At 32.4% G+C, this 11,663-nt stretch overlaps 1 protein-coding gene across 2 annotated transcripts; it reads right to left on the bottom strand.

Moving 5' to 3' along the window:
- Window positions 1–886: 886 nt before the first annotated feature.
- On the bottom strand, window positions 887–5,827 carry LOC121222464 (aminoacyl tRNA synthase complex-interacting multifunctional protein 1). 2 transcript variants are annotated; one of them, XM_041103306.1, is made up of 12 exons: window positions 5,473–5,827; window positions 5,035–5,130; window positions 4,635–4,805; window positions 4,416–4,481; window positions 3,636–3,701; window positions 3,189–3,305; window positions 2,792–2,949; window positions 2,568–2,658; window positions 2,357–2,425; window positions 1,819–1,910; window positions 1,425–1,488; window positions 887–1,192 (listed from the first exon to the last, which is right to left on the bottom strand). In XM_041103306.1, exons 1-12 carry the CDS (start codon window positions 5,551–5,553, stop codon window positions 1,088–1,090), a joined length of 1,176 nt encoding a protein of 391 aa, XP_040959240.1. In that variant the 5' UTR covers window positions 5,554–5,827; the 3' UTR covers window positions 887–1,087. The 2 variants fall into 2 exon arrangements, with proteins under 2 accessions (XP_040959240.1, XP_040959239.1); XM_041103305.1 differs by having other exon boundaries at window positions 5,035–5,133; window positions 5,473–5,773.
- Window positions 5,828–11,663: the final 5,836 nt, after the last annotated feature.

Raw genomic sequence — 11,663 nt, 5'->3', positions numbered from 1 at the left:
GGAATGAAAAATTTCTTGAAAAATCACTGCAGCATCAGAAGAATGTCGCCCAAAGATGAAACTACCTTTAAACAGGGATACGATTTTATTAAAAATGGGGTGAATGCGAAACACAAGAATCTTTGTAATAATCTTATAAGCAATATTGCATAAGCTGATAAGACTGAATTGTGTAATCGAGGCAACTTCCCTTGACATAGGGATGAGAGCAATCAAAGTTTCATTTAAGGCGCACGGGATTGTGGAAGTCCGAAACACTTACTTGATAAGAAGCATGACTTTATGCTTAAATGAGTTTAATTTGGAAAGAGTTAAAATTATAGTTTCATAACCAAGGGGACCAAATACCCGACTCGCCCTTAGCTTTGCTCTTAGGCCGGTGTTTCATCATATATAAAGTGAAGCCTATATGAGCTCTTTCTAGATTTATTCTAATTCAAATTCCACCGTACATCAAATTTATTTTGATGCCTAATTGACCTTTGATTGGATATAATTGTAGTCACTCAAAATATATTTATTATAGGGTAAACTATAGGAGAGGCACCCAACCATGATTTTTTTTCTTTTTTGGTCACCTAATTGTCTATTCTCATAAATCTCATAACACCAATGTCTCGTGACATTAATGAAAAACAAATAACATGCAATGTCTCGCTGGAAGACAAGGCTTGCAAAATAATTGCTATGAATTCCGAGTAGGTATTCATGCATCACCCAGCAACCATCCAATGATTGAAACATCGACCATCGAGTGATAAGAATGTTAACTTTACCCAGGAGTCAGTTCGGATTGTATGTTTGCATCACGGCTGAAGCTCAATCTATCACAAAATAAGTATATGAACATTACGATATGAACAAGCTAAACAATCAGGACTCAAAATAGTTCAGAAAATATTTTTTGCTTAATTTTCTGGATCACCAAATTCCAAATAAATGTACTAGAAACAAAATTCTTTGATAAAAAAACAATTGCATCTTACAAGGGCTCTTTTTTGTTCCAGCAGCAAGCAATGTTGACTGCTAGAACTACAATTGGAACCTTACTAAGGTAACATGTGCGTCCGCGGATCGTTTTTGTCTTTCATTTGATGCTAGCTTTAGGAATGGAAGATGTGCATGGCCCTGCTGAGGTCATAAATGGAATACCTTTAAATGTGGCCACACCCTTCTCATCAGTGAAAAGATTCTGCAGCACAGGGAAATTACTTGTCACATGCAAAACCCGAAGCAACATATTCCGGTCTCTATGCAAACACTAAAGGTGATAGAAACCATTCATTGGATCCAACCTCCAAATAAGGAAGTGCAATAGACAAAACAATAGTTAAAAATATTTGCCATTTCCACAATCTACGAAAAAGCATCACCAAGAATCCAAACGAGGTAAAAGCATCTGCAAATTAGAAAATGAAACATACCGGTGTTATTTTCTCCAACTGCTTCTTCTTTGGATTTAGGACATCTTCTGGCTTTCCATCAATCCTGGATGAATAACAACCTTTTTCATGCTATACCAGGAGAAAACTTCAACTCAAATCAATAAACACCTATTTCAAAACCAGACGACTTGCAAAAGGGAAATAGGGAATATGTACAAAACAAGGAGTTGTAATTGGAACAGGACCATCTACAGGCTAACAGAAACCCAATGCCCCAACCAATAGCTAAAGGACTCATGAAAAACTAAGCTGGCTCAAGAAAAAGGTTTATTAATTGCAATCTAAATTACATGCTATCTCAGATAATTTCACAAAAGAAGATATATTTGAGCAATATGTATTTGTATTTCTACAAAACTCAAAACATGCTTACCCCGAAAATGAAATGCACTCGCCAGGTTTAGCACCTTCAGGGAGCAGTAAGGGCTCTACCTTGGTATGATCTTCATTAGAAGCACAAAGCACCTGAAAACCGGAGATTACAAACAAGAAAAACAATCAATACCATCGATTCAAATATATAAGCAAACAATCTAACTCCAGTTTTAGAAACAGAAACCACCAATTATTCTGCTGGGAGAAAAACATATATACTATCTACCACAAATTTGAGATCACTTACAATTTTAATGGACTGAGTTTAAGGAAATTGTTACAGAGGAAAGTAAACAGAATCAAAGAATCACATAAGTTTTGTATTGTAGTTCAGGTTCGCTACACAGGAACAAAATTAAGCAAGTAGGCAGAATACGTATGCAGAGAGAGATGCAAAAAACAAAAGTTATGGACATTTTTCAGTTATCTCAGACATTAACAAGGATGTAATTGTTCAGTGACTGCACATAAGCACATGCACATAAAAATGTTTAATGGAAAAGGATAACATGTTGACTAAATGCCAAGAAGCATACCAGTCCCTCTGACATCACATCTCGTAGCTTTCCAGGTTTTACATTTGTAATCAGCACAACACGACGATTCTTCACAGGCCACAGCACAAGCAAAAATATTGGAGAACATCAGTATGTAAGCTTCAGAGCTCAATGAACCAAAAAATATGAATACAAATGATAGAAGTCAAATAAACCGAAACTGCATGACAGCTAACTTAGAAAAGAATACCGTCAAGTCTTCTGGACTGCAATACTTGGCCAATCCACTAACAACCTGTCGTACTTTAGCCTCTCCAACATCTATCTCCTCTACCAGTAAACTGCATTTTAATAAAACAAAACATCATTCCACCAATTTTGCATCTAGACAGCCATAAAGAAGAATTAGTTAACTCAAACATAAAGATATTTAACCCCTTGAAAGCAAAGTACAAGACAAGTTTGTCAGCGTACCTATCAGCAGATGGGTGTTTCCATGCTTTACGTATAAGACCAACCTGTATATTCAGTAAACTGACACTGAGTTCTTTGTCTTTATCAGATGCTTCTTTTTCAGGTGCTTTCTTCTCTGGAACAGCTTCCTTATCTCCCTTAGCCTTTTTCTTGGCATCCTGAAAATGAAAAGGTTATCGTCCTAGAATTTTACCAGCATGAGAATCTAGAAAAAGCCTGGGCACTGATAATTAGAGTATGGATAACCACCTGTTGTTATGAGAGTTAATTTAGGCAAGAAACTACTCGAATAAGTTCTCTCAAACAGTGAACATTGAAGCAATTACCAAGTGAAAAACACAAAGAAGTTCTTGACAATAATATATACTAGAATAAAGAATAAGGGCAAAAATGGTACCGCGGAATCACTTTTCTTTGCATTTTTTTCTGTGTCTGGCTTGTCTGTAATTTTTGTGTTTTGAACAGTCCCTTTAGCAATTGAAGTTACTTCTGGCTTAGCTGCAGCTTTTGCTATCTGCAACCAGATTTCGTAAATAACATTAAGAATTAATACGCTATCCTGATTATATGTAATTGCCAACTTTCAGTATCCCCCCACCAACAAAAAAAAAAAAAAAAAGAGAGAGAGAGAGAGGAGCTGAGTGGTAGGGGAATGGCTCTTAGGGTGGTGAAGATGTCAAGACTCAAGAGCCAAGACCTCTCTATTGAACAAAGAAAACATCAAATTTCAACTGACGTGAAATTTTCTATTCCTTTACACATCAAAACCATTTACGGCTCCCTATCACATGATTAGAACCCCAATGACCACAGATCTAAAACACACAATTTAAGGATAACTTACCTGAGGCTCAAAAACAGGCTTCTCCAGCAATATCTTCTCAAAAAGTGCACCAAGATCCTCACTATTCTGCAAAAGTGATTTTAAAAGGTTTGTAGGTAAAGATTTAAAAAATGGCATTCATTGGTGTTACAGTTTCTAAAAAGACCGTGCATTCCTTCTTTGAGGCCTTAATCATCATCTTAGAAAACCTGGTATGTGTTCTGATAATCTTTTTTAAAAGGTAAATGAAGAACAATAAGTGATAACTTTTAAAGAAAAGCAAAAAGCAGTTTTCGAGGCTATGGAAACAACAGATACAACCTAACACCAAAAAGGAAATATCAAGTTTCAATCCCCACTTCCTAACTTGATTCACAAATAGGCCAGTAAAAGTCGGGATAAATGGATGACATGAATTCATGACAATAAAAACAAAGGCTTAGACTGGAGTGTCAACATGGCATCTGCATCATATCCTCAAACTATACTCAGCGGCTAGGCAAAATCTTGTTGATGAAATGTTAAAACAGAAGCTAAACTACAGGATAGACAAAACACCATGAACAAGAATAGCAGAGGTTGTCCCATGCGCTACCAGGCTGTGTTCAACTGACAAATCTATATTTCAGATTCCTACATAAAGCCGCAAATAGCTTTTTCTACTTGTCTCCGCAAAATAACACACTAGACAAAAGCTACCAAATGCAGGAAAACCAAATAATACCCAGAAAAAAGCTGCAACAAGAATCCATTAGGTATCCAACAAAATTATAAATTCAAAACAACAGAAAATGTCTCTACCTGGATATAATCCATCCATCGCATCACATGTGGCAATTTCTCCTTCTCTGGAGTTGAAAGGGCAATCTGACAACAAACAAGCATACCAAGTAAAGGCTATCAATTTTTCGCAAAGGAATTGCAGTTAATTTTCTTCGAGTATAACATAAATTTAGCAGTTCGCACCAAGATACCCTCTCTTTGAAACACAAAGTGAGAAGTATATATTGCAATACATACCATTGAACTATGTATGACTGAAAAAACAATAACATCAGCTTCTGAGGGTGTAAATCCATTGCCCAAAAGTACAGATTTTTTAGCCAAGTCGGTGTTTAATTCATTCAAACCACCATGGCATGCCTTAGAATCACTGGGAAAGCTGTCTGCAAAAGCTATCCACTTCATCACCTACAGTCAAGTTCAAACTTTTCATATTAGTGAACGTTTTTAGGAAAGAGTAAATCACAGCGGAGAAACATGCAAGAGATCATTTTTCCAATTCATGCCAGTCACCTTAATTTTACCAATATACTTTTATAAAGAGAAATGACCTCAGGTCCTACTTCACTAACACTAACATAGGAGCTAGATTACACAAAGATGAATACTTTCATGAAAAAGGCTAACTACACATTACCTCATCATTATTTTGCGGTGACTCCTTCCCTGATGACTTCAAAATGTTTATGTACAGGGCCTTAATATCATTTCCAGGGACTTGACTTGAAAAAGCCTTCTGCAAAATAAAGTAAGATTTTATATAGCCATCAATATTGGCACATAATTAGGGAACCAGATAAATAAAGCACATCTCAATTGACTGCAAATGTAAGCAAAACTTAGCAAATTGCATGGTTATTACAAATTGAAATACATTAAGCATGTTTCCCTTCTTCTACACTTAATTGATAAGGAAATAATAACTGAACTGAAGTAAAACCCATTACATAAAAGTAAGTAAATCGCTTCCTTAAGTAAAAATGAAAGAGATTTTAGCTAAACAGAATAAAATAAACGACATGCAGACAAGATAAAGGAAGTAAATTATAAAGATGGGTGTTTCAATTTTACTCACAGGATCCAAAGAGAAGTGCTTGCAAAGAGATGATACTATTCCTTGCTTCCTTTTGAGATCACTGGTTCCATTGGTTGCCATGTCTGGGTTTTCTTCTCTTTTTCTCCCTTGAAGAGTTCTTTAGACCAAGAAACAGACGTAGGGTTTTTGTGGTTTGATGAGCTTTTTCACTTCAGGAAAGCTTGACCAAATATTGATTGGGCTAAGCCTGGTTCCTTGGTAGACTGGACATCACTCCATACTTGTCACTTTGTAACCTTAGCTAGTTTACAGATGATTTATGTTGTCAAGATGTTGGGCTGCTTTAAGGTTTCGGCTAAGTCCTAGGCCATTCTTTAAGATTAGTTGAGGAGTAATTTTCAAAAATTTGGAATTTAATTTTTTAATTTTAAAATTCAGTCTAATCAGTAATATTGTTAATTTTTTCAATAGTCATATAATTAAAAAAGTGGCGTTATAATAAATTTGAAAATAACAAAAATATATATATATATAGTGTTAATCTTTCGCATTATGTCGACCTATTAAGGAGTAAATACTGACCACAAATTTTAAAGTTATTTCATATCTAAGAAGAGGATTAAACCCTCGATCACTGGTTAAGATAAAAAAGACTTTTACCATCTCATAGTTCAATCTTCTAAATATTCATCAACAAATATTTGATTGTATTAGTTAAAGTATAATCTCATTCCAAAATAATATACAACTATTAATCATACTTCTTTTCATTTCACATTAATTTTAAATTAAAAACACAAATCTACTAAATATCCACATTTTTTAAAGCTACAAAATAATAAAAATGCTAGCAATACTACGAGAAGTATATAATTTTGACAAGCGTCTTGCTTGTTTGATTGACACGTTATACTTTTTATCATTAATAAAATATACGAGTCCAATTATTATTTTAACAAAAATTCAAAACTGGTTTAAAAATAATTAAATATTTTTAAGTCATTATTAAATTAAAAATTAAAAAAATGTGGTAAATGCATATTTTAAAAGAAGTTGTAAAATTTTAAAATTTTGGTAAATACATATTATGGTTACTAGAAAGATTTTTCTTCTCCCTTCTTGTGTTCTTGTCATTTGACTTTGTTTGCGTAGAGAGGCATCGACGTGGTGAAATGTTGGCCCTTCAACACAGCTTCAGATGACGATAATGGTAACAGTAAGATAAAGAAACAAATCTTTTCTTCCTCCCATAACACTCACCTGGTGGTCCGAACAGTTTCATCTTCTCAATTACCTAACACACAACGCAGTAGCAGCAACGGCATGGAAGGAAATAAGTTGCAAGACACAACCCAGAAACCAACTTAATCTTCATCTTACAAGTAAACCAAAAAATAAAAATATGTTTTTGGTCTAATTATAACAAAGTCAACAAAAAAGAATGTAACATGTTATTTAATGGGTTAATGTGCCATATCAATAAAAAATAATTTTAACCAGAGTGATTAGTTTGAATAATTATTTTAATTAGAATAAATAAACAAATTATATTTTAGATTAATTCACCCTAAAATAAAAATCAACAACAAAAGAAAGTATAAAACAAAACACGCAAGAGAGGTGTGTCGTTTTACTACCTGGCTTTATGTGCTACTAGGGACAACCTACTTCCTACATAAACATACTTATCTTTTTATATAAAATCCAGAAAAATATATATGTTTATGATGGGATTTAGACTGAAAACATCACATCTTAATTCTCTCGATTTTACTATTTTTATTGAAATAATATTTGATTTTTATGTTAATTCTTATCAAATATATTAAATAATTATTTTTATCTACGTGAATATACTATAATATAGTATTATGTAAATAAATTGGGGGTTGGATTTCTCATTAGATATTTAAATCATAATAATAAAAAATAAATAACAAAGAATAAGAGTTGTAAAGTAGAGTAAGGAGAGAGCAGCCATACCCATGAAAACAACAGCTCAATAAACATTATTCTATGGATTGAAATATGTGTAGTGTTGCAGAAGTAGCAGATTCCCTCTGTTTTGCATAAATTCCAATCTTAATTTGGTCAACCCCCCATATCTCCACTTGAGGACAAGATAGAGAAATGGACAAACCAAAGCAGCCCAATTCCATCCCCTCACCTCCCTCAATGGTCTCTAGAGGTGCTCATGGGCCGGGCAGCCCAGCCCAGCCTGATGACCCGTCCGAAATATGGAAGGGTTCGGTTAAAAATATAGGTCCGAAATATGAGTTTAGGTAAAAAAAGGAGGCCCATTTAGAAAACGGATCGGGCCTCAGGCACCACTTTTTTGGCCCGGGCCCAGCCCGGCCCAAATATAATAAATATTTTTTTTTATTTTAAAATATTTTTAAAATGCTTTTTTTATTTATTTTTAAAATAAATTTTTGGTCTTTATTAAAAAAATGGGCTGGACCGGGCTCGGACTTAGAAATTTTTTTCCAGACCGAGCTTGGATAAAATTTCAGGCCCATATTTCGAGCCAGGCCCGGGCCTAGGACGCGGGCTAAAATTTTTTTTTGGGCTCGGCCCGAACCCAGCCCATGATCACCTCTACTGGTCTCCAAACCAATGTTATTTGAAATATATCGAGCCATCGGTTGGACCAGATTAAAAAATATCAAGGAATCAATTTAAAAGATGGTTTTAAATTAATTAAATTGAGAATCGATATAAATTGAGTGAACTGATTTGATGATTAAATCATAATTTTAAAATTTTAAATTTTTCAACTTAAAAAACGTTGGTTGAAACTATAAACTGTTATATCAGCGCTTGGACCCATGCAATACTATAAATCAAAAAGAAATATTTTTAAGAAGAAAGTGAAGAAGATTACATGGCAATGAGAGGGATGTTTAATATACATGATGTGACTATAGGATAAAAACATAAATTTAAAAAAAATTATTTAATTATAATATATATTTTATATTTTATTTTATTAAACTATTTATAGTTTTTGACAAAATTTTGATTTTTTATATTATTTATTTTATATAACTATTCTTCTTTTATAATTGTTTTTTTAATTTATAAAATTCCATTAACTTAATTTGTTCTAAATAAATTATTTATTCAAATAAAGTAATGCAAATCCTAGAATTTTGAATTGATGAATTTTAAAATGTTAGCATTTAAAAATCTTAAAAATTTTAAAATCATTCTTCCAAACACACTCTAAGGGTCAATTTGGTATTATTGTTGCGGATGAGAAGTGCTTTTAGAAAGCTTAGTTTAAAAGAAGTATGAAAAAATATTGTGAAAATGTGTGATTTATTAAATTAAGGTATTTAGTATTACCATGAGAAATTGCAGTGAAAAGTTAAAATATCTGTTTGACATGATGTTGGAGATTAAAAAATAATATTTAGATAATATTTAAATAATTTAATATAATTATATATAAAATTTACATTTTAAATATTTTTAATAAATAATAAATTATTTGTAAATTTATTTGTACATAAAATATTTTAAATATTTTAATATAAAAATAAATCATATTTTTGAATATAGTAACAGGATATATTACATTCCTAATAAGAGAAAAGAGTTCAAATTTTAAAAGACGATATTATTAAGAAGAACAGTTATAAACCCTAAACATGAATAATGAAGCGAATATTAAACCTACCAACAAAAAAAATGTAGACCAGTAGTTTGTCTTGACATGGTTCCTCTATGCAGTGATGCAACCATTTTGTTTATGATTAGATGCTTAGTTTCCACTCTCGCCTTGTCTATAGCTAAAATACGCTTCTTCTTCTTCTTTTGCACGTATGGAATTTATTCTTTTTATTTTTATTTAAAATCATTTAGTTTTATTATTTGTTAAAATTCCATATTTAGACTAAATTGTTAAGATTATTAATTTTTTTATAATTTCGTTGGTATGATATTTTAAAGTTAATAAAAAGTATATTTACTTGATAATTATATATAAAAAATAATGTTACAATGAATCTAAATTTAACAAAAAAAATTTAATAATATTAAAAATTAGATTTATAATTTTAAATTTGAAAATTAGATAAATTGTTTTTGAGAGAAGATTATTTGAAACAAAAGAAAAGGACTAAATGTTTAAAATAGGAAATGAATATAAAGTTATAAAAAGTTGCGTAAAAGATAAAAACTAAATTGAAGTGAGAAGTGAGAAGACAACAGCGTCGTGGGTCTAAGAAATTAATATATTTACTATAAAAGTGCACAGTGTAATAAATGTTTTAATGAAGGTTTGGCACAAATGGTAAGAGTGGAGTCAGTGGATTAAAGGTGAGCAATTGGCCTGTTGAGTTGATTCGGTTTAGAATTTTTAAAACTCAGCTAAGTTGAAATCCATCAATTTTATGAATAAAATCGAATAAATTTAACTGATTTTTGTTCGATAGATTCAGTCGATTAATTGAATTAATCATCATTATTATTTTAGGTTGGGTTTGAGTTTAAATAATATATTTAGATATATTAAATTTATTTCGAGTTTGAGCTCGAGAAATATATTTGAATATGAGTTGTGTTGAAATGAGTTGGGATATAGGTTTGGCACGTATCTGTTGAAGGGTGTTTGTATTGTTGTTGCTGGTAATACTAAGCATAATAGTTATACGGGTCAAAGTAATAACCTCATTAGTTTAAGTTGGTTTGGTCATAGGTCATTTTCTGATCATGATCCTGAGTTTGGCCATGGTTTTGAGCAAGATCGACGATAATATTATTATTAGGGGTTGTTAGAATAGAGTGACCCGAATCCTTTTTAAAATAAAATACAGTGATAAAATAAAATAAAAGTAAAATCCATTTAGAACTACATTTATTTTATTTTATTTTAGAATAAGGTTTTTAAACCTTATTAAACTTCATCTATTTGATATTGATTAGAATAAAGTGTTTCAATTTTACTACACTCCTTTTATTAGAATATGGTTTTACAAGCCTATAAATAGACATAGTCTACTCCTTTTGTAATTATACGAATTCGACATAGTGAATTATTTTCTCCTCTACCCGTGATTTTTCCCCCCGAAAGGGTTTCCACGTAAAAATCTGTGTGTTCTTTATTTTTCTTTTTCTCTTTTTTGCGATACATTATCATTATCGACATTCTATTTTTTCAAAAATTGATATCAGAGCTTCCGAGTTGTTCATCTCAATCACGGTAATGACATCTTTGAAGTATAAATTTCTGTTGTTTGATCGCAACACCAGATTCGCTTTGTGGCAAATAAAGATGCAGACAGTTCTTACACAGATGAATTTAGAGGATGCTTTACTAGGGATAGATAAGATGACTTTGACATTGACAGAGGAAGAAAAGAGGCGTAAAGATCGAGAGGCGTTAACACATTTACATCTGCATCTGTTTAACAAAATTTTGCAGGATGTGATAAAGGAGAAGATTGTCGCTGCATTATGGAAGAAGCTGGAACAAATATGTATGTCAAAAAATCTAACCAACATGCTGCATATGAAGCATCTTCTTTATACTCATCGTTTGGAGGAAGGTGTGTCTGTACACGAACACTTAATAGTGTTTAAAGAAATTCTCTCAAACTTGGAGGCCATCGAGGTTTAGTATGATAAGGAAGATTTAGAGTTGATTCTACTTTATTCGTTGCCCTCGTCTTATTCATCCTTTAGAAACACGATTTTATATAGCCGCAAGCCTCTCACAGTTGATGAGGTTTATGATTCTTTAACCTTCTAAGATAAGATTATGCATTTTGTGGTTAAACTCGACTCTTAGGGAGAGGGTCTCATTGTTCGTGGGAGACAAGATCGGAATGCTGAAAATGATCGTGGAAGGATACAGGTACGGAACCCTCACGGTAAATCTAAGGGTAGATCGAAGTCTTCAAATAGAGGTAAAACTTGCAACTTCTGCAAGAAGAAATGACATATTAAATCTGAGTGCTATAAGCTACAGAACAAGATCAAAAGGGAGGCTGCAAATCAAAAGGGAAAACAACCAGAAAAATCTGGTGAAGCTGATGTTGTAAAAGACTACAGCGATGGTGAACTTCTAGTTGCTTTTGTCAACAATTCTAAAGTGAGCAATAAGTGGATCATTGATCTAGGCTGCACCTTTCACATGAGACCCAATCGGGACTGGTTTACAACTTATGAAACAATGTCTAAAGGTGTTGTTTTGATGGGAAATAATGCTTCGTGTAAAATCATAG

This window comes from Gossypium hirsutum, chromosome D10 (assembly GCF_007990345.1).
Source record: "Gossypium hirsutum isolate 1008001.06 chromosome D10, Gossypium_hirsutum_v2.1, whole genome shotgun sequence".
NCBI classification, from domain to species: domain Eukaryota; kingdom Viridiplantae; phylum Streptophyta; class Magnoliopsida; order Malvales; family Malvaceae; genus Gossypium; species Gossypium hirsutum.
Note: the sequence above shows the minus strand (reverse complement) of the source record. Positions and strands in the feature narration are given on the sequence as shown.